The sequence below is a fragment of the Gymnoscopelus braueri genome, assembly GCF_963280865.1.
Source record: "Gymnoscopelus braueri genome assembly, chromosome: 5".
Classification (NCBI taxonomy): Eukaryota; Metazoa; Chordata; class Actinopteri; order Myctophiformes; family Myctophidae; genus Gymnoscopelus; species Gymnoscopelus braueri.
The window spans coordinates 42,322,265-42,346,282 of record NC_137606.1 but is presented as its reverse complement, the minus strand read 5'-3'; the positions used below and the strand labels follow the sequence as shown (position 1 = coordinate 42,346,282).

At 41.0% G+C, this 24,018-nt stretch overlaps 1 protein-coding gene across 5 annotated transcripts; it reads right to left on the bottom strand.

Annotated features, from left to right (window-relative positions):
- Positions 1 to 12,080: 12,080 nt before the first annotated feature.
- On the bottom strand, positions 12,081 to 22,988 carry LOC308086046 (natural cytotoxicity triggering receptor 2-like). Of its 5 annotated transcripts, none has more exons than XR_013933220.1 (7): positions 22,937 to 22,988; positions 21,516 to 21,851; positions 18,301 to 18,543; positions 16,561 to 16,653; positions 16,422 to 16,437; positions 12,267 to 16,321; positions 12,081 to 12,232 (listed from the first exon to the last, which is right to left on the bottom strand). XR_013933220.1 is itself a non-coding variant. In XM_080429374.1 (7 exons), the coding sequence occupies exons 1-6, from the start codon at positions 22,980 to 22,982 to the stop codon at positions 16,234 to 16,236; spliced, it is 822 nt and encodes a 273-aa protein (XP_080285500.1). In that variant the 5' UTR covers positions 22,983 to 22,988; the 3' UTR covers positions 12,081 to 14,819; positions 16,225 to 16,233. The 5 variants fall into 5 exon arrangements, 4 of the variants coding, with proteins under 4 accessions (XP_080285500.1, XP_080285501.1, XP_080285502.1 ...); XM_080429374.1 differs by having other exon boundaries at positions 12,081 to 14,819; positions 16,225 to 16,321; XM_080429375.1 differs by having other exon boundaries at positions 12,081 to 14,771; positions 16,225 to 16,321.
- Positions 22,989 to 24,018: the final 1,030 nt, after the last annotated feature.

Genomic DNA, 24,018 nt, shown 5'->3' with positions numbered 1-24,018 from the left:
GCCACTGTACAGCTTTTCCTGGATGATTTAAGGTATACACCTTTTGATGACCTTGATTTGGGGTATATAAGATTTATATATATATATATATATATAGTAGCAGAGAGGTCCTCTGTTACGTATGTTTGATATAACCCTTATTTATTGAATGATATTTGCACGGCACATTTGCACTTTTTTAGTAGTTCACCTTAGTGCAATATGGAGAGAGTGCAATATGTGTGTAGTACTAGTGAGGTTTTATTGTTGAGGTTGATTGATTGCTCAACAGTACCTGTTGTGTGTTTCCAGCATGATTGGGCTGGACCATATCAGGATAGCAGAGGGGGGTTATGATGTGATGTGTTTGCAATTGCTAATATTATTTATGTTGTAGTATAGTGTGGATAAAGAATCATTATTTTTGTAGTTCATAGAGAGTTGTAATATATTATGTTGGTTAAATGTATATGGTATTAATGTAGGCCTATTTATGTTTTAGATTTATTATACGCCCTTTTTTAATGGAGCAGTCCAGACTCATTAGCTGCAGCTGGTATACGAAGCTGCCAGTATTTGAGAGAGGAGAAAAGTGGAAAGCTGGACACCACCATGCTAATGTTGTAACAATGACATCAATAAGGACCTGCTCCCCATTTTTTATCCCTTGCTTATATACCCCAAATCAAGGGATCCGCAATGACATGGTACACAGTAAAATGTTGATTTAACTTGTGAGTTTACAAATAGAGAAAACCAGATCATTTGGTTCTCTCAGAGTTAGCACTCTTTCACAGAGTGTAAGATTGTTTGAACATGAAACTGGGTCGATTCATATTGTACGACAAAATGGTGAGCATCAAACTTTAAAAGGCACCGATAAAAGGTAATAGATTTGATCGTTATCACCTCAGCCCATGACTCAGCAGCTGTGTGAACTTTTCAGCACCTCTGCTTTTCTCCTAGCATGGAAACAGTTGGCATTCAGTGTTGCCATGTCTGCTTATTATAAGCGACGTTGGGCTTGTTTTTCTGTCACTTGTAAATATTGGTTGATTGATTGATTGATTGAAAAAAGGCACAGGAAGCACAGTTCTATACAAAGTCTGCCAAAAGGATTAATGGCTTGTTTCAATTGGGGTCCATGTGTCTTCATTTCATCGAAACATTTAATGACAGACAAATTAGAGGCCTGCAGGCCCGCCCGGACCCGACCAGGGCCCAGCCCGCCAATACGAGCCGGGCTGGGGCCGCTTCTGTATTTGACCATCGGGCCCAGGCTCGGGCTCACAGACCCCATTATATTAATAAGGTAAATATTTTGCGCAGAGAATTTCACCCTAACAACTACACCAAACAGCACAACAGCACACACACCAAAAGCCACACACACAGTTGTGGAACGATGGACAGCCAAAAGATAAAGGAAAAGTTGTCTCGCACTGCTTTATTTTGGCATACAATTTAACGAATGGCATGAACGCACCTTAATAACTACCTAATATTTGTAGTTATGTTTAATAAAACTACAACTATAAGTACTTTTTAGTGTGATGTGTGTGTTCTTGACTTCTTGTGGGTTTGTTTTTATCAGAGCACGAGAGCGCAGCTGAGAGTGCAGCTGCTGCGTGCACCAGTGAAGGCGCACGCTCGAAAATAATTAATAAATAATAATAAATAGATAAAAAGGTGTCAGGCCAGGCTCAAGCTGTAAAATTGCGGCACCTATCGGGCCAGGGGCCAGGCTGGGCTGAATTCCATGGGCCAGGGCCAGGCTAGGGCCCACATTTTCGGCCCTAGGGCTCTATAAGACAAATATACGATACTATGCAAAAACATCATATAAACTAGTAGTAATCAAACAATATTTGAAATAGGGTAGTTGTGGGTTGCGTTTTTTTTTGGGCTTCTAAAGTGTAGATGGAACAGTGCTTGCTTGCTTGAAAAAACAGTGGTTCTCACACATTTGTCAAGGTATCCCATCTGAAAATATGTTGTGCCAGGGACCCCTGTATATTGTTAAAATGTTCCAAAAAATATTTTAAAAATATTTATATTATTCACTTTTTTCAAGTTTTTTTTTGTAAATTGACGATCTACAAGCTCACAACGTGTCAGCAGAGATGAGATGATAGAAGAGAGCGGTAGTGAAAGAGAGACAGAAGGAATGACAAGTGGAGAGACAGAAGGATTCTGGAAAAGACAAGTTCACTTGATTCATCAGGGTGACCCTGATGAAGGCTGTGTAAATAAATACACAAATATGCACGTACAGATTTGGCAGGAACATAACAATATTTTGTTCAGTTTTATCACAATGTTTAAAACTATACAAACTGATGTATCCAGTTCTGATTCTGCAGGCCAACAAACTACAGAAAAACAAGTCTTACTGAGGCTAAACTAGGTCTTCACACTGTGAAAGTTGTTTTTGTTACAATTTTTTTAAAGTCATCCCTGGCCTGGTTCCAATCAGCCAGCAAGGATCTGTGAAAGATACTCTTACAGGGAAAATAGAAGAAGAAGGGAATTATTGAGGGTTTGCTCAGGTGCAACAGGAGCGTGGCTTATGCAGAATTGATGTGCGAGCAGCTGCAGCGCCGAGCACTAGTAGAAAGAAGAAAAACTTGATGAAAAACTGGATCAATGGAGAGGGAAGGAGTCCTCTCAGCCAGCACGTCCTGTGGCCATTATCAAAAGCATCTACAAATGACATATGGCCCAGAGATAGCAATAAGATAATTATTGTTGATAACCAAAAAGAAAAAGCTAATCCCAATCTTAAAAAAGAAAAAAGATCGATATTGTCTTGATCCCCGTAACTGAGAAAAATATATGGAAAGTAACCAGGTACAGACCCAGTCATCAGCACATTTTGCCATTAAGAGTCAGAAAACATATGGCTCTCAATAAAATAGGTCAGTATTTGGGGCCATAAATGAAATTAATATCTGAAAATCTGCATTTTCAAACAATATGTGAAAGATATGAAGATACGATTGCATGAAGATATGGCCTTCAAGAACCTTCCAGATTTCAGCCTCAGACAGCCCACCGACCATCTAATGGCCGTATGGCAGCTGTTACCTTGAGAAACCAAAGGCTCTATTTAAAGTTGGATGTTCGCGATGTCAAGTTGAGTGTTGAGTGTTGTAAAATTGAGTGTGTACATACTTGTGATTCAGACGTGATTGCATTTGTTTTTTATCAACACACCAGGCAACACATTTATGTTTATCAATTTGGCACCTTATACCACAGACTGCTGAGCCACTGTGTAAACTGAAGAAATCACTTTGTTGTCTGGGTGGTGAAATAATGACTATGTTTACATGCAGAGATTTGTGCACTTTCCATTCTGTTTATACGCACCCAGAATGTGGCAATTATGTTTAAAGTATCTGTTAAATAATAAATAAAGTTTTAAAAAAATGGTCCCCACTCCTCGGGGTGTTTTTTTGTCACTATATTTGCACATACAGTATGTGAAATTTGTCTACAGCATTACCCATCCTATAACTAAAGAGCAGTGTACGCCATTAGTACCAAGCTTGGAGACACATTGCTGAGGCCCGAACCTGGGACCATCTGCTTCCCAGGCGGGCTCTCTACCCATTCAGCTATGGCTGCCCCGCCGTTTACATGTATTCCAAACATAACGTATAGTCATAGGCACCTAACTTTGATCAGAGAGAGTGCCCCCCCCCCCTTCATATTGATCGATATCTGGAAGTGGAGGGGTCTTTATCACCCTGAAAGGGTTTATTTCTAAACAATGACCTGCTCACAATTCATTATCCCGCTTATGTATGTAAAATATGGTTCTGCATTCGGTTATGCCAAGTGCATCCAGCGCAACAGATCAGGTCGCAAAAGTCTAGTAGGAAGTGTTACAAGTAGGCTAAAATATAGGCTGTGGTAGTCAGCATATTACTTGAGCTTTCATTAGCCCTGTTTATGTTTCACTTCAATACAGTACTATAGTCTTAGCAAAATGTACACGTAACTCGATTTTCTTACCTTTTGAAGTAGTCACAGAATATTTATCTCCAGTATGATCGATCCCCTGATGGTTGCTAATCACAGAGGGTTTCACTGTGCTTCCGCAAAAAGAAGAAAAAAAAATTCATCGCGACCTCCCGTTCGCTTTTATACGCCTTTGAAAATAACATGTCTCGGACAAAAATACATAGTAAACTAGAAAAAGTGCTCCTCGGAGCACAGGTATCCGCCAGGTCAGGTAGGTTATTGTGGGCCAGCAATGTTCAGAATTCGCCAATCAGGATGGAATATAAAAAATCGGACAGATCCATCTTGATCACTTGACTATGGAGATAATGTGTACTGATTTGCATGATGTTTGGACAAAATTAGTAGGAGTAATATAAAAAAGAGACATCGGCCTCCTGGTGGCGCTATAATAGGGCTATGTTAAAAGGGTGGCGTTTGTTCTTCAACATAGTGCGAATGTGCGTGCAAAGTTCCACCGCAATCGGACGCTGCGTTCATGATTTGCTGCATTTTGTTCAAAACGGGCCACTCCTGCAAACTTTAGATGTCAATGTTAGCCAATCAGGATGGAATATGAAAAATCCAAACTATAGAGATCATGTGTACCGATTTGCGTGAAATTTGGATAAAATGTGAAGGCTTAATCTCAAAAAAATTGTTTTACATAAGTCGGCCTCCTGGTGGCGCTATAAAAGGCTAATGTGAAAAATGCAGGGCAGATGTTTTTCCTTGGCCTCTAGGGAGCACGCGTGCAAAGTTTCACGCAGATTGGTGCAGTTATAGTGAAAAACGCAATTGGCCTTTAATAGCGCCACCATGAGGCTGATTTGAACATTTTCAAGTGGCATTTCTTCCTCGGCCTAGTGGGAATGTGCGTGTGAAATTTCATGGAAATCACAAGCTGCGTTCATGATTCGAGGCATTTAATTCAAAACGGACCAATCCTGTCTCGTCATAAGTGTCATAAGTGGAGCTGCAGTGGCTCAGGGGTAGAGTGGCCGGGTAGAGTGAACTGGAATCCGCAAGGTTCCCAGTTCGATCCCGGGCTGGGGGGCTCCCCCAGAGTTAGTGTTGTAGTGTCCTTGAGCAAGACGCTGAACCCCTAATTGCTCCCGATGAGCAGGTTGGTGCCTTGCATGGTTTCCTCCATGAATGTGTGTGTGAATGGGTGAATGTAATGAATGTAATGCACAATCTATGTAAAGCGCTTTGGATAAAAGCGCTAAACAAATGCACCATTTACCAATGCACCATTTACCATAAGTCGTCCTTGGCAGTGCGAGAGTTGTAGCTGATGAATATTAGAAGATGAGAATAATTACTGTCCTACAGTAATAACATTCTGATACCAATAAATATGAACATAAATTATGCAAACAGTCTCTGTCAGTGTCCTGTGTCTGTCTCTGTGTCTGAGTATGTGTATGTGTATGTGTATAGTGGCTTTCTCTGTGTCTGTCTCTGTGAGTGGGCGTGTGAGTGGGCGTAGGCATGGCTCCTGCTTCCAGATTGGCACACCCATAGATATAGAAACCTAGATACCTCATTGGCCTCTGCAGTTCGTTGGAGCGACCTGTTTGGTATGGTGGCCGCCATACGTGCTGTGATTGGCCAGTGCCCGTCCCCCCCGGAAATGGGGGGAACGGGCACTGGCCAATCACAGCGCGTCTTTTCCAGGACTTGTCAGAATCTAGTTGTCCCGCCCCCACCTGCCTCTCATTGGCCTACTGAACGCCCCCTTCTGTGACGCACGCGGAAATTTCCAGCTGTCCCCCAGGAACAAAAGCTTCCTTGCCCAGGAAGCGGAAGCGCGCCCGCCGTGCCGACGCTTCAGAGCCAGAGGAGGCGTCTACCTTTATATGTCTATGGGCACACATGTATGACACACGTCTCCTTCCTGCCTACCATCAGCTCATCAACCTCCACAGTATATAAACCATAGAGTTAAAAATAATAGAGAGGTAACGAAAATCCTCGCCCATTCACTTGAGTTGCTCACCCAGCGCTTACTCCCTTTTCACCCCTTCTTCTAGGTTGGGAAATGTGACGGGCGGGGCCTATTTGGGGCCTCTATTTGGGGCCTCTGCGTGTCGTCTCGCATGCGCAGTAGTATCACCTCCGTGCGCAACCCCGTGCACAAGCTTGTGCGCAAGCTCGTGAGTCCGTTTTCGCTCGTTCATGTGTCTGGCCCCAGCCATAATAAGCTGCAGTACCTACAGTACATATGATCGGCCACCATGTCCAATTCGCTTCACTGCTCCCTCTCGGATCTGGGGGCTTGATATAAACCCTGGTCTTCACGCTACTCACCGCCAGATCTTTTCTCCTGTGCCTCAGTGACCGTACGCACTCAACAGTGATTGACAGCAGGTTTTCCAGGGTTCGAGTCATAATCTGAGCTATGTGAGGGTCTGTAAAATAACTAATATTAGGGGCAAAGATGACTAAATAAATAGACTAATGGGTGTGCTTTCTGTATGTACATTACTTTGGCAACATACTAAGTAGCCTCCTGTCATGCTAATAAATATGTTTTAAGTTGGAGGACCTTGTGTGTCTATCACAATGGTCCAGTGCTGCCCTCACCCCTATCCAAAAGTAATAGAATGAATCAATCTATACTGTTTGAAGTTTGCAAGGAGATTTTGTCTTGACTCATGTTCTACGATACATCTCAACTCCACACATCCAAAGTTGCTTTCTCGTAGGAGTAAATTAATGAAATTGGTCACGCATAGTCACCCATTCATGCTGTTAGCTGAAATATCACATTGTTTGCACCACTCCAACTCAGTACATTAATCTCCTCGATATAGGCTAGAGTAGACAGCTATACTTAATCTCTCTAAAACAGAGCAAGAGAAAATGTGAGTGAAGCTCTAATATTAGTTAAATCATGTAGTTGAATTGGTCTCTAGAACAGCCATAGCTGAATGGGCGGCCGTCTGGGAATCAGAAGGTCCCTGGTTCACCCCCTGGCCCGACCTGAGCAAGACACTTAACGACTAACTGCTCGCTGCGCTGCATCAATTATGGCCATTGCTACTAATAGTTAGGATGGGTAAATGCACAGAACAAAATTTCACGTAGGCTATGTGAAATATGTACAGTGACAAAAAATACCCCAAAGCAGTGTGGACTAAATTATAATTAGTAATTATTCTTGAGGCAACAGGACAGGCAAAGGGGACTAATTAGACATTTCTAATTGAAAAAGTGAACCAAATAAGCACATTCCATAGCCTACTATTTCAGGTCGCAGACAATTATGGCATAGGGGTACCCTGGAATCCACTATAGCTGAACAGAGCGAATCAGTCTGGATTCCAGGCTAGCATAATGGTGGATGTTGTCTTGTCGTAACATTGATATACTGTATTCTCGCCAGCTTCACACATGAATAATGCTTCCAGCAACACTGCCCCTGAGACCACAAGGCCACCCAACAGTCCAAGATTTGAACCTGTTTCATCTGCTTGATAACCGTTTTTATAAAACCAAACAGATTTTAATCTTCTCTATGGGTAGTCTGGTTCTCTCTCTCTCTCTCCCTCTCTTGTTCTCACATGACTGCTGATTGCAAAGCAAGACTATTATGTCTTATGCACACAGGGGGTTTGATAAAAGCGTCTTATGACCATTTGAACTGGCTGCCTGTTACGTGGGAGTGAACCAGAGGCAGGCAGGGAGTCAGAGACTCGAATGTGTTCTGTGTGTGTGAGAGGGGGGGATCACAGCATGGGGTCCCCTCCCCTCTGAAGTCTCTTCCGACACTTACTGTGTCTACCCGTCTTATCTTTCTATCTCTTGCCCTCCTCCGGCTGTTGTTCTCTGTCCCACATCTATGTGGCTTTCTCACCGTACCTCATCCCTCTCATTCTCCCTCTTTTTTGTGTGCGTGCACATTGGTGTGTATAGCAAATCAACCACTTCACAGCAGGTGCAGGAGCTGCAGCAGGTGGAGTGAGTGTAGCATCGTAAAGCCACACACACACACACACACACACACACACACACACACACACACACACACACACACACACACACACACACACACACACACACACACACACACACACACACACACACACACACACACACACACACACACACACACACACACACACACACACACACACTGTGGTTTGGCAAGGCTCAACGGGCATGGCTGGGTTGTGTACGAAGCCCAGAATGACTTTGCGGTCGATTGGATCGGCATTTAACCATTCTGTGCAGGCCATTTGGTAAATCAAACTGTTGCCAAACCTGGTCAGGAGTAGAACAAAACCAACTTCTCTGTTATTCATTATAAATGTTTCAATGATGTTAGCGAACTCATGCTCTAGCAGCATGTTATCTTCAAGCGTAACTTTTGATTTAGAATTCAAAATGCGGCGCTGCTAATTGTTGTTGTCGTCATTGAAACCACTCCCCTTATCGCTGAATGGTCCAGTTTCTGGATTCTGGGTTCGATACATTTTCAGTCCAGACTAATAACTGAGATTGCAAGACTTCTTATTATATAAATGAGAAAAAGAGGTTGCGCATCAACAATGGATTTTCTCAGTGGAGTGCTAGACCCAAAATCCAGTATACATAAAGTAGGAATTGAAAAAATCCCCAAAAGGTAACACAAATGTCAAATCAATGGAGGACAAAGTACTCACATTTCCATTTTTTTTTATTGGCACACACCAATAAACAAACGCTTACGCATTTCAGCTATGAGCCTTCATCAGAGCATCTTCTTATTATATACAACTTTTTTTACAGCCGTTTTTGCAGCCATTTTTGGTAGAGCCAGATGTACAAAGGAACAAAGTAGGTACAAGATGTTTTTTTGTTTTTTACAGTGGGACAGTTTGTTCCTTTGCCTTCAGGTTCGTCCTTGTACAGTCATTATGAGCATTCTCATTTTGTTTCCCTTTGAGTTGATGCAGATAAAACACAGTCAGCAGCCAACAGCTGATGATCAATTTCACACTTATCGACTTTACAACAAACTGCCTTCAGGCAACAACTCTGTACATCTGGTCTCTGTTTGTTCAATGACAAGCTAACCTGTTCAGAAGACACACACACACGCACACGCGCACGCGCACACGCACACGCACACGCACACGCACACGCACACGCACACGCGCACACACACACACAATGCATAAATACAGCACACCTGCAGAGCACATTTACATAAACATACACACATGCACACAACATACACACACATGTACACGGGCGACGGTGGCTGAGGAGTTGGGGCAGCCACTTGGGAAACGGAAGGTTCCCGGTTCGATCCCCGGCTCCATGAGTAACAAGACACTGAATCCCTAACTGCTCCCTATGAGCAAGTTCATGCCTTGCATGGTTTCCTCACCTCGATGTGTGAATGGGTGAATGAATAATGCACATTGTAAAACACTTTGGACAAAATACATTAACCCATTAAGACCTGGAACGCATCTGTGTCACTTTTTCATTTGAGCTAAAAAGCATTATTTTACACTTTGGCTATTCAAAAATAGCAGATATACAAACTCATAGCGCGGCACCGAGTGCCGCGCTACGAGCTTGTAGATCTGCTATTTTTGAAAAATCGTGAAAAAGTGTGCAAATCTTTGAATATATATTGTTGAAAGCGAACATTTTTAACTCTATTCTTTGCTTCTTGGGGTCTCTGGAACTAAACATTTTGAGATGGGGGTTGCTATGCCATGTATGTGATGTGCAACTAACTAAATGGTTGATATTAGAACATGATGTTGGGGTTGGGGGTTCAAATGACTGTCTGCCTGTCGGAGCCTGTCAGGCCAAATTAGAGACGTGTTAAGTGCTCCTCCAGAGCGCTGTCAAACGCTGCCACACAGTTGTCAACGCATGTCCTTGCATTTTGACTTGACTGGTCAGAATGAATCATTGTCTGTGTTGGAAACCTGTCTATGACACATTTCCATGTATTCAACCACTTAGGAGCTATTTTAAATTTAGTCATACTGTATGATGATGTTGAAAATTGCAGATCTACATGCTCTACTGTGATCAGGAGGAGACTGTGAACAGGAGGAGACTAATGTGACTGAGTGGATGACTCAGTCCACCAAACTCACATTATCGCAGCTCCCTCCCTCCCCTCTTTCTCACTCTTTCCCCTGTCTGTCACTCCTGTCTTTCTTTACTCATTCTCTTTCTGCTGTCACTCCTTGCCATAGCAACAAAAGGAGCTGAGGGAGGTGGAGCGACAGAGACACCTAGCGGTGAAAAAACGAACAGCAACATCTATCCTTGCCATGTGTCTGTCCAGTAACTCTAGTTCATAGAGTTATAATATATCTAGTTACTGTTCAAGGTTCATGTGTTTATTGTGTTATGGCCATGCTGTACAGCTGTTAGCAACATAGCACAAAGGAAAATTTGCCAGTTAAATGATCCAACATGAAAAAACATACAGAAAGAACACCCCTATACCATAAAAAAAAACCATCAGCTATTACAAGAGACAATCATACCAGTGTTTCCAAAAAGTACACCAACATCTTGTAACACTGAGGCTGGGGTTAGACAGCAGCATAATAATAGAATTCTGAGACTCATTCAGTCGACACATGAATCGGGTTTCTCAGTAGGGCATGAAAAGTGTTGACTCCCACATTGCACATTGGTACTGTGTAATGGAGGATGTGGTTGTGGTGATAAACAGTTGATGAGAGCAGAGATAACAGCTTACAGTATGTAAAAGATATTGAGGTGAGTAGTTTGTCACGCTAGTGTGCCAACAGCAGCATTGTGTTATTACTCACAAGAGAGCTGCATTAGATTAAAATCTAATCACCCTGATCAGTCAAATAATCGAAATTATCATCAGATGTTGCTGTGTTGTCATATCTTTCAACGGTTCCACATTTGACTTAACAAGTTTCTGAATGTCTTACTCAACTAGTTTTTTGAAAGTAACCAAAGTATATGATTGCTGGTGGAGCCAAAAGAAGATGACTTATTGAATGTATTCAGAAGATTAACAGGTTTAACTTGGTCAACATTTAGATATAGTTAGACCTGTATTGATCCCACAGGAGAAATTCAGTTGTCAATGGCAGTACAGTAGTAAAGAAACACAGGACAAATACAGAAAAAGGAGATGCCGCTAAGAATAGCAACAAAATACTAATAGGCCTACCTAATGATAAGGAGACAGAGAAAGGGGGACAGGTATCAACTACCTCCAGACAGCAGATATATTAAACAAAAACGCTTGTCTGCACTTGGACAATACATAGCATGTGTTTCCTTTACTGGTGCTAATGTTTTGTTTTTGTTTCTACTTCTTTGGTTATTATATGTTTGTTTATATTTCATATAATATTGCTTTGTTTTGTTTTAACCTGTACAACACTGTGGTTGAGCTAGGCATGTTAAATGTACTCATTTTGAGTTGAGTTGAGTTGAGTATTATGTAAGTAAAAAAGTATTGTCATAATAACGGATGTTAGAACAGTGTACAGGGTATACAGTATATAATGTGAATATATTGCAAAGTAATTACAGTATAACTACAATTAAGGTTGTCACGGTTACAAAATGTATTAATTGTCACACAAATAATTAACGATTTAATTGTGTTTTTTTGCATCGGAACATATAGATACAAAGTTTGCCTTTTAGGCTTTGTAATAAAAAAGTGACTCGTTGTAAGCTTGTAGATCAGCCATTTCTGCTATTTTTTGAAAATGTTAGAAAATTGTTAACAGCTTTCATAATGCTTACACCATGAATCAAGATGAGATGTGATTTTCCTGTTTCTCTGTCTTGTCTGCATACATGTGCTGTTATTTTCACCACACTTTGGCCCAGAGGCCACTGAGCCTCTGCTCAGGGTTGGAGAATGTCAGTTGGTATTTCAATTTCAAAGGGGCCTTGCCAATGTCTCGATTAGGCTTTCGTTGTCTATATCGTCTATATTCCTTAATAATTTGATCACCCTTCAGGATGACACCACCCCCCCCCCCCTGCAGAATTCAAAGGACTGACCAAGTCTCAACCACCATGGTTGTTACGATCCTTAGTCTAGGGAATGAAAGGACTGTGACATCAGGTTGAAAAGCGAATTGTTGTTTTATTGAATGACCTTCTTTTGGTTTATTTTAAGTTTAAGAGGAATTTCAATACAGCATTTTACAATGGATGCACTTGAATTTTACATAATGGACAAACCCCAGACGCAAACCAAAAAATAAACAAAACCTACCTATCCTTACTTTTAACCCTCTAACTATCCTAACCTACATCAAAACCAAAGTACAATGAGAATCTAAACTAATCTGTTCTAATCTAAACTAGAAAAAGTGCTCCTCGGAGCACAGGTCTCCGCCAGGTCAGGTAGGTTGTTGTGGGCCAGCAATGTTCGGAATTCGCCAATCAGGATGGAATAGGAAAAATGGGACGGAACCATCTTGATCACTTGACCAGAGAGATAATGTGTACCGATTTGCATGATGTTTGGACAAAATGTGTTATATATATATAATATAGAAATATAAAAAAGAAAAGTGTTGCAAAAATTTGCCTCCTGGTGGCGCTATAATAGGGCAATGTTAAAAGGGTGGCATTTGTTCCTCAACGAAGTGCGAATGTGTGTGAAAAGTTTCACCGCAATCGGATGTTGGGTTCATGATTTGCGGCATTTTGTTCAAAACGGGCCACTCCTGCAAAGTTTAGATGTCAATCTTAGCCAATCAGGATGGAATATGAGAAATCAAACAGATCCGTCTTGATCACATGACTATAGAGATCATGTGTACCGATTTGCGTGAAATTTGGATAAAATCTGAAGGCTTAATATCAATTCTTTTTTTTTACTTTAGACGGCCTCCTGGTGGCGCTATAGAAGGCAAATGTGAAAAATGCAGAGCAAAGGTTTTTCCTTGGCCTCTAGAGAGTGTGCAAACAAAGTTTTACACAGATCGGTGCAGTTATAGGTAAAAACACGAATCGGCCTGTTATAGCGCCACCATGAGGCAGATTTGAAACATTTTAAGTGGCATTTCTTCCTCGGCCTAATAGGAATGTGCGTGTGAAATTTCACGGAAATTGCAAGCTGCGTTCATGATTTGAGGCATTTTGTTCAAAACGGACCAATCCTGCAAACTTTGGAGGCCAACCTTAGCCAATGAGGATGGATTCTGGGAAATCGGACAGATCCGGGTTGATCACATGACTATAGAGATACTGTGTACCGATTTGTATGACGTTTGGATAAAATCTGTAGGAGTAAAAAAGAGAAAAAATGGGGTTTGCACAAATCGGCCTCCTGGTGGCGCTATAACAGGCCCATGTGAAAATTTTGGGGCAGAGGTTCTGAAATGGCATCCAGGGAGTGTGTGTGCACAGTTTTGCTGCGATCAAGCCAACGGTGCCAGAGATTAGCTGCGGACAGACGGACACACACACGGACGGACGGACGGACAGGGGGTAAAACATACTCTCTCGCCATGCCTTCGGCCTGGCGGAGACAATAAGGCAAAAGGTTTGTTTACAAAAAGCTGGCGCTGGTGGTTTGTAATACATACCACAGGGTTGTGTTTGAAACTATAGAAACAGAAAACAGAAAAATAGCAGGTTCACAAACTCAAAATGTGGGCACCTGTAGAGCACAGAGGGCTACTAAACTTTTAGCACCCCTACTGCAACCCAGCACTCAGAGGACAGCATGTAACACAATGCAAATTCACAGAGCTGCTCACAGCTCTTAAATAGGAGGTCTTCTTCAGTGATTGGTCCAGGATGATTGAAGGTGCCCAGCCAATCAGTGGCAGCCAGGTCTACTTCACAGCAGGACCTGAGCTGGGTGAATGCATGTCATGGTGCATACCAATGCAACAGTGAATACAATAAATAAAACCCTTATATAGAACACACATATGTAACACCCCCACCCATAAATCAAACATCTCCCCTGATGTTTGTAACATTTACAAGAGGTACTGGATTTACGTTGACACACAGAGTCCCTCTGATTTACGCTGAATTACGACATTCACAGAGTGAATGTCGTAAATCAGCGTAATTCAGCGTAAATCTGTGTGTGAATTTCACACACAGATTTACGCTGAATTACACAGATTTACGCTGAATTAAGAAGTAGCCTCAACTACTCAATCGAGCATTACCTGACCCACAGGCTTAATTGACAAGTAGCCTCAACTACTCAAGCATTACCTGACCCACAGGCTTAATTGACAAGTAGCCTCAACTACTCAAGCAAGCATTACCTGACCCACAGGCTTAATTGACAAGTAAGCCTGTGCAACAGTGAATACAATAAATAAAACCCTTATATAGAACACAAATATGTAACAATGGTGCTTAAGATGTTACAGTCTGGGGGCACGGTGGTGCAGTCGGTAGCGCTGTCGCCTCACAGCTAGAAGGTCCTGCATTCGATTCCCGCCAAGGACGCTGTGGGCGCTGGAGATGTGTCCTCTCCTCCGTGTCATCAGTGCCCAGCCATACCCTAGGTGGGGTTGGCGAAAGGGCCTTTCTGTGTGGAGTTTGCATGTTCTCCCCGTGTCACCTAGGGTAGGGGGGTACCCTCACAAAAACATGCAGTAATCATGGTCTCTATACTGCCTCCTCCTGGTCAGCCAGGGCGCCTGATGGAGGGCAAAAGAACTGGTTGGAATAACGTGTTCCTTCCACGCGCTACGTCGAACCGGGGAAACGCCACCCTGTCAGGTGATAAGATGGCTATGCATTGAAGGAGGCATGAGCTCGGCTCTGGGCTCTCCCTAGGCTGGCAGAGGGAGTGTAGCGCCCATGATTACTTAGACTTTGCACTGGGTGAACAAAATGGGGTTGCAAAATCGTGGGATAAAAAGATTAAAAGATGTTACAGTCTAAAACCATTATATAAGTACACTTTTAAATGTTGAGTACTGTCCGTTGCTCTTGCTCCTAGTGAAGACTGAGAGAGGCCTGGTGTTTTTTCTTATGAGCCATCCCATTGCATCTATTATCGCGCATGAACGTTTTGGTGCAGCTTGTTTGAGCAGTTCACAAGATTAGCCGGCACACACACACACACACACACACACACACACACACACACACACACACACACACACACACACACACACACACACACACACACACACACACACACACACACACACACACACACAGGCCGAAAGCATAATCTCTTGCCTATAGGGTAGAGATGCGCGGATCGCGGTTTTAGCCGCGGTTGCCGCAGTTAACCGCAGTTTGGGTGGATTTGGGTCAATCAAATATAATTATTAATTAATATTGGATAAACCGCGGGTGAAATAATGCGGGAATTAAATTAATGATATCAATCTACAGGCCTATAATAGCTTTTAAAAAGCACTAAATTTCACCGTGTGTGCGTTTGTAGTATTTTAATATTACGTCATTTTACACCAGGCACAAAATAGCCGCTCACTACGGGCGCGTTCGAAAATTACGCACCGGAGCACACTCGCCTATTAGTTTGTATTGGCCAGTGCGCTCAGTGCTGTATTTTCGAACGCACCCTACATGTTGCTTTGCAGGCAGCCAGCGTTGCCAGGTTGCGACAACTTGCGAGAGAAATAAGCAGCCAGGTCTATGAAAACAAGCCCAAAACAAGTGCCAAACAAAAGTCGCTTATAAAAAGCTTATAAAAAGCCGACATGGCAACAAAGTGGTTGAAAGCGAAAGTAACTCAATGAACTGAATGAAGACATGCGCGTGTTGTTACCATGGTTGTGGATTGTATACAGTCACTGCATCGCGACAGTGGTGAGTGACATTGTTTATAAGTAAACTAACTTCAGGAAAATAACAATTATTTGGTGCGGTTGGTGCGGATCTATAAATAGGGTGATATCATTACCGCGGGTGGATGGCGGATGGATAATGAACTTGTTAACGCGGTTTTGGGTGACAAAAAAAACCATCCGCGCATCTCTACTATAGGGCATAGCAGAGGCGGCCATTTTGTGGTGCCATAGATTATGGTCATGATTCCACAGGAGCTTGGATGGCTTGGTTCCAGGCTTTAAAAAATATATATAAATATTTTCGGAAATCTCTATGGGGGAAATTAATGGGCTTTCTATCTGTGGCACCATAAAATGGCCACCACTGCTATGCCCTATACTAGCCTGTTGGCCTGGCAGAGATCAATGCATCAAGGGCCCTCATGATTGGTTCAAAAATTGCAATCTTCTTGATCCTCACTTTTATTTTTTATTCCATTTTTCCCTCTGGCAGCATGCAGGCAGAGGGTTCTTGACCCTCACTTTTATGGTAGGATACAGCTGCATGGGGAGTGGGACTATAAATGAAAAGACACATGTTTAGCAGCCAGAAGCAAACAAAACAAATCTACTACTCTCATTTTGGAGAATATATACATAAAGCAATAATGTGCTTACCTGGCATCACGTCGACCTGTAAAAACAAGGCCACATAAGATTCCTTCAAAAAAATGTACCATGGTATTCTGTATCTTTAATGGAGAGTTGCTGGGTGATTGTAATTGAGATGTAATCTATCTAATGTAGTACTACTCACCTCTACGATACAGAAAGAGCAGCAGGATCATCACCAGTAGAACCACAACAAGTAGTCCAATCAGTCCCACAAGTAGTCTAGAACGCTGTTTCACTGCTTACAAAGAAATGGCATTATAAGTAGGCCTATAAGGACTGAAATACACTGCTGTGCAGTCACTGGCAGAAACCATCTATGATTTCATTATTATTATTATTATTTCATAAATTATGGATTACATTTGGAAAAAAAATTTGAACTGGTGGTATAAGCATGGGAGACCTCAGAAACATTCTTTTATGATAGCTCCTAAATCAGAGGTCTTCAACAGGGGGTCTGCGACCCCTAGGGGGTCCACGGAGGTACTGCAGGGGGTCCGCGAAATTGTTGTTTGATTAAAAAATATTTTTGTTTTTAAAAACTTTAAAAACTTTTTTTTTATTTTATTTTTCAAAAATGTCAATTTGTCCTTAAACATAACATGACATATTTTAATAGCTTAGCATTGAATGCACAATAACATGGTATGTTTATACATATTTTGTAGAGAAAGGTCAGTGGCGTCAGTTGGCGTCAAAAGCTAAGGTATGGCAAGGTTATGGGTTGCCAACTCCCAGAGATTAAAATAAGGGACACCTATCCTTTTTTTAGGGGGTCAAACCCCCCAAAACCCCCGAAATGCATAGAAAACTATGCATTATACCTATAACACAATTCAAACACAATGGTCTTACACCTGCATTAGGCTACTATTTATGATTTTTTTTCCCTTTCTTTTCTTTTTTTTCCCCTGAGAAAGGTCCTTTTGCACACCTACTGGGACAACTTGTGCGTATGAACAGGCAACCATTTTTCACGTTTATTTATATAAAACACAATTTTATACATAAATATACGATATGTATAGATAGATGTGGTAGCCTACCCCCTATCCTACGAGGTAGGGGGTCCCTGCTCCATCACCCCATCAGTTTGGGGGTCGGGGGCCGGGGCCGGGGCCGTGATGATATTGCAAGTGGGCTCCCAAATAATTGGCAAAACATGATATTGATAAAATAACATTAATATAAACAATATACATAATAATAATGTAAAACAAATTTCGCATGGTATGTTTTCTTTAAAACATTGTTGAAAAATGAGTTTTCATTGTGATAAATAGGAACTTAAAGTATATTGATCCAAGTCAGAACACAATCGATTGATTGATTGATTGATTAAAATATGCTCTGAAAATGCACGTGGCCCACCCGCAAAGGGGTCAGATGGGTGGACGCTTTTTGTTGTAAGAAAAGGTTGAAAACCACTGGCTTTAGCCCTATATAACATTTTTTTAAAAACATAAATAGCCATTATGCCAGTTTGTCGAAAATCTTCAAAAAATAGCCGATCTACAAGCTCACAACGAATCACGTTGTGACGAATTGTGAGCTTGTAGATGTACCGAGTGCCTTTTAAAAAAAAGATTTTTGCTTATAATGGCATGCCCTAAATATTAATGCTAGGGTGTATTGTATAGGCTAATTGTTCTCCCAGGTTAGGGTTTCCAGCCAGCCCATAACATATGAAGCCGTCCTGTATTTGACAATAAAATAGTTTTGAACCAATATGGGATGTGATCTAATTTAATTGTCATAACTTTCATGAACTTTGGTGGGATTGATCCAGACAACTTCAACCGTACAGTATGTCTGCTCATGCATAGCCATAACTGTTTGTCAAACAGTATGAAACATGTATCCAAACACTCAGTTTACTTACGCTGAACATTTAAGGAGTAGGGTTCTGACATCTGGGATCCATAATGCGTTGTCGCCACCTGACAGGTGTAATTTCCAGAGTCTGCAGACACAGCCTCCTTTACCCACTGAGCACCTGTGTACATAGAGCTGTTTCCTCTGTACCAGGTGTAGATCTTAGCTTTGGCATCACTGCTGCAGTTCAGAGTCACTGGGTTGCCCTCAACAACATCTCCTGGAGGATTGACCGAAATGTTTGGCTTCTCTGTAAGGTCAAGAAAGGCACAGAAAGAGTCATTAGTTATTATGTCTTTATCTGAGATTATGTTTTCGGCCCTGTCCGTCCGTGTGCGCGGTCTCTTTAGAACAGGGGTGTCAAACTCATTTTGGTGTCCGGGCAAGATTGGTCAAATGGTGACTTGATGTGGGCAGGAACCAGTTGCGGACGCACATGCGCGCTCACACGCATTCAGTTATACAGCATTGTTTTTCAGCATTGTTTTTCAAAACAAACAATGCAATTTGTAACAATAATAATAATAATAATAATAATAATAATAATAATAATAATAATAATAATAATAATAATTATTATTATTATTATTATTATTATTATTATTATAAACCATTTTAAGTAGAATAATTCAATTTGAAGTTAAACAATACCTGGTAATGTGTGTGGGTGGTTAGATAATTACATTTATAGAACAGTGGTGTAAAGTAACTAATTACATTTAAGTACTGTACCTAAGTAAAGATTTGACGTAGTTTTACTTTACTAGAGTATTTCCAATTTCCAGAACTTTTACTTCTACTCCACTACATCTCAGTCACTGCTATAACTACAGTATATCACTTTAAAAAATGCGTTTCAGACATAAACATAAGTGTTTCAGAAAACTGTTAGGATTTAGGAGACATTTGTAAAGATTTCCATGATTTTTCAAAAATAGCAGATCTACAAGCTCATAGTGCGGCACTCAGTGCCGCACTATGAGCTTGTATATCTGCTATTTTTGAATAGCCAAATAAATCTTAAAACAAGACCAGGAGACCTGGTTCTGCCAGACCCAGACTTCACATGACGTGAGCCTGTGTCTATGCCCATGTATGGACGTAAGGGGGACAGACTTTTATGGCTGGGGCCTAAGGACAAAGTGACCAAAACCTGTTTTTTTGCCCATGTATGGAGAAAACAGGTACAAAACATGCCCATGTATGGACGAAAGGGGGACAGACTTTTATGGCTGGGGCCTAAGGACAAAGTGACCATGCCCATGTATGGACGAAACACGTACAAAGCCTCATGTAAGCCAGACCCCCTGGGTCCGGCAATGACACAGATGCTTTCCCAGATTGAATGTTAAATACGCTCTGAGTTCAATTAATACTGAGGATTTCACAAGGCAAGCTCCTGAGAAATAAAAGAAGCAGCTTTGATACATTTATACGTTTTTAACACATATATGATTAATGCTTCTAACTACCTATTACCATTATTATATTTTCAAAAATATAAACAATGGCAAATTTACATGGTGTAGCCAGCATGAAATTTCATCTAAATCACTTGCTGCTCCCAGACACCTGACATCTCTTTGCTTTAACCAACTTGCCAATGTCAGGGACCAGTTATTTATTGTGTGTGTGTGTGTGTGTGTGTGTGTGTGTGTGTGTGTGTGTGTGTGTGTGTGTGTGTGTGTGTGTGTGTGTGTGTGTGTGTGTGTGTGTGTGTGTGTGTGTGTGTGTGTGTGTGTGTGTGTCTGTGTGTGTGTGTCTGTGTCTGTGTGTGTGTGTGTGTGTGTGTGTGTGTGTGTGTGTGTGTGTGTGTGCGTGCGTGCGTGCGTGGGTGGGTACGTGGGGGGGCGGGGGGGTACTAGGAATCAGCATTTTAAATATAAGCGCAGTGATGGCGAAGAAAAGACACTTTCGGACAAACCTCAAAATCACTCAGTCTAGACTTTTCCATCCCATACATGAGAAAGAAAGAATTAAGGAACTGAAATCGCAACTATGAAACTGGATCAAGTGCTCTCCTCAGTATAAGTCCCATGAGTCATATTTGCATTATTGTTTGATGTGCATAACACTTTATTCAATGTTTGAATTTCTTACCCTTAATATTCATATTAAGCTATATAATTATTCTGTTTTGTTTTTTGTTCTTAAATTGATTAATTGAATGAATACTTTGTTTAGAAGTTTGCAGAGAAAAAGCACATGGCAGTACAGTTTACAATACAAGGTCAACGTTGTACTTATTTGTATTGAGTAGCCTAACCTCGCCAAACAGGTTAGACACATTACTCATTATCATCTCTCTCTTTCCTTCTAGAGAAATACACACAGCCTGCTTGGGCATGCATGTTTTTTGTTCATGGCAGCATACTGAGTATGCCGTAGGCTGGGGGTCTTTTCTTGACTATATTGATTGTCAACAGTATAGAGAGACTAGGAAACAGGGAGAGAGAGATTGTGCAGGCCAAGTGACATGCAACATTTATTGTTGCAATGTGACAGCTCTGTTTACACATGTCTTTATTCTCTTTTGATTGTACATACTTTTTGTACTTAAGTAAAAGTATCAATACTGCAATGTAGAAATACTACAAGTAAAAGTCCAGAATTCAAAATGTACTTATTTAAGTACAAAAGTATTGGTATTAAAATATACTTAAAGTACAAAAGTAAAAGTACTCATTATGCAGAATGTTCCATTTAACAAGTTCAAAATGTATACAAATCTTTTGAAAATAGCAGATCTACAGGCTCACAATGCGCCGCATCGAGACGCATTGTGAGCTTGTAGATCGGCTATTTTCGAATGGCCGAAATATATAGAGAGCTGAAGTGGTTAATGTATGTTTTGTGATAATTATCTAAATCTAAGTAACTAGTAACTAGTAACTAAAACTGACAAATAATTGTAGTGGAGTAAAAGTACAATATTTGTCTCTGAGATTTAGTGGAGTATTGTAAAGTAAAAGTATTGAAAATGGGATATACTCCATTAAAGTAAAGATTCCTCAAAAGTGTACTTAAGTACAGTACTTGAGTAAATGTACTAAGTTACTTTACACCACTGGTTTTGATTATCCTCGTTCACATTTGCTTTAGCAATGTAAACATCTGTTTTCTCATGCCAATAAAGCCCCTTTGAATTGAATTGAGAGAGTCAGGAGTTGACGTACAGCACTTACTGTATAAATGGCAGAGGCACACATTGTGATAACATACCTACAGTCAGCTGCAGTTTGTTGTAGAACACAGGTGTTCCTTCAGAATCATTCGCACCACCACACCAATAGGTCCCGGCATCCTCCCCTCTCAGACCGAAGACGTTGAGCATTACATTCCTCTGCACAAGATCGTCCACCATTGAGAACCTCCCGCTGGTCGCCAGGGCTCTGTGTTTCGTGGTGTTCAAAACTTGGTGACAGCTGGATCGATTTTCTCCTTTACAGAAGAATCTCTGCGCACTCGAGTCATCTCCGTATGGACACTGGAACCGAAGATTGTCTCCCAAGTGAAATGGCAATTTCCTCTCCTTGAATTTCTGTTCTGCATTCATAGCTAGATGTAAATAGGAAAGAAAAAAGAAAACAAACATAATTTATTAATATTATGCCATTTGACAACATGTTTTATTATTAGTGGGAACTGAATCTACAAGTTCTTCAAGTTCCAACCACTATAGTGGTTCTCAAAGTGTTCCAGGTACTCTAATGATTCCTTAAAGGGGTTCCAAAAGGACCCTTACATGTTCTAAATGCGCAATTTATTTGTTTATTCGTTCATTCATTCATTTATGTTTTTCCACTCCAGAAATGGCAGTTGAGTAAAATCTCTCTCTATTAATTTCTTTCCTATTTGCTGTTGTTAATATTTTGCTGATATTGATTGTAAGGTCATTATGGAAACCAGTGATTACACTGGGGACTCGAGGGTGTCGTGGGAACAGCATGAGAAGTCAGGATGTGGTCAATAACAAATGAAATGCATATGATGTCAGTGACCAAACACAAGCCTAGGCCTGGCAGAGAATGCACTTCCTTCTCTGCAGCCGGCGTCTCTGCACGAACATAAACTGAACAGGGAAAATGTTCAGTCCTCTAATTCATGTCAACTATAGATTGCATTATGAGCATGCATGTGTTTAAGGAGTTATAAGGAGAGATAAAAGTTTTAGCCTAAGAGTTCCAGTAACAAGTGGCTTGACTAATGCAAGAGACTAAGCAAAAGTGAAATATAAGGCTCTAGAAAAGGCTCTCTTAAACAATAAACGTTTGCTAGGTTGTATTTCTTCACACTAAATCCATGTACTGAACTAACATGATGTGTACCTAGGAAGCTCAGTCAGCAGAGCACTCTCTTTCCGAAGATGAATTAAATACACAGGACCACAATTGAAACAAGCCCTTAGCGTAATCTTTTGGTATCCTTTTAGCATCATTGTATAATCGTACCCCTGCACTATTTGCAAACTGTTAATAAAGTATTCAATCCATCAATCAATTCCATCAACTTACCAAACAATGGCATTAGCCCAATCAAGATATATTTTCTGTGATTCTGGAATATTTAGCAATCACTATACAAATGTTGCTTTCCAAAATGTATGTCTAGTGTTAAGTGAAAATAAGTAGCTTTTTTATTACCTGTCATTGTGTACAGCAGAGTCTGAGAGAAAAACAGGAGTCTCATGTTGGCAGACTGCTGTTAGACTGTCCTCTTTGCTTTCACTTCTGTGTCCATACATTCATGCTGCTGTAATCATTTAAACCCAACCCTTTCCTTCCCACCCTCCCAACCTCCCTCCCTTCAGGGGTGTCTCAGAATCCTCTTTATTGTTGCAGGAAGATAAGACAAAGAAACAAGTGTGTGTGTGTGTGTGTGTGTGTGTGTGTGTGTGTGTGTGTGTGTGTGTGTGTGTGTGTGTGTGTGTGTGTGTGTGTGTGTGTGTGTGTGTGTGTGTGTGTGTGTGTGTGTGTGTGTGTGTGTGCGTGCGTGCGTGCGTGCGTGCGTGCGTGTGTGCGTGCGTGCGTGCACACTGACAGTATGAGGTCAGATGAGGTCTGCATTCTGCCTTCTAGTTTTACTAATAGTAGTACAAGACACTGTGATTCTGTGCGTGGATTTTTTACTTACAGTAGGTAAAAGTATCAATACCACAATATAGAAATACTCGGTACCAAATACTCTGTTACAAGTAAAAGTCCGGTGTTCAGTACTTTTACTTAAAGTACTTTTACTTTAAGTAAAAGTACAAAAGTATTGGCATCAAAATATACTTTATATATATAAAGTACCAAAAGTGAAAGCACTCATTACTGTATGTCCCATTTCCCAAGTTCGTCATGTATAAAAAAAAAATTCAAATAGCAGAAGCTCACAACGCGTTGCGACGCATTGTGAGCTTGTAGATCCGCTATTTTCAAACCCCCAAAGTATATATAGGGCTGAAGTCGTTAATGTATGTTTTGTAATAATATTCAAACTCTTCAAAGTAACTAATACAGTTTTCAAATAATTTAGTAAAAAGTACAAAATGTGTCTCTGAGAGATAGTGGAGTAGAAGTAAAAGTATTGAAAATTGGAAATACTCCAGCAAAGTAAAAATACCTCAAAATTGTACTTAAGTACAGTACTTGAGTACATACATGTACTTAGTTACTTTACACCACTGCGTGCGTGTGTTTGTTATGGTAAGATAAAATACTATTCTGTTGGCCCGGATCGC

Bases quoted from the DNA above. Each gene is read 5' to 3' on its own strand.
- LOC308086046 (XM_080429373.1), bottom strand. From the start codon at position 22,982: ATGAGACTCCTGTTTTTCTCTCAGACTCTGCTGTACACAATGACAG. The intron at 21,852-22,936 runs GTAATAAAAAAG...ATTTACATCTAG, and splicing joins TCTGCTGTACACAATGACAG to CTATGAATGCAGAACAGAAA. The intron at 18,544-21,515 runs GTATGTTATCAC...TTGACCTTACAG, and splicing joins CAAACTGCAGCTGACTGTAG to AGAAGCCAAACATTTCGGTC.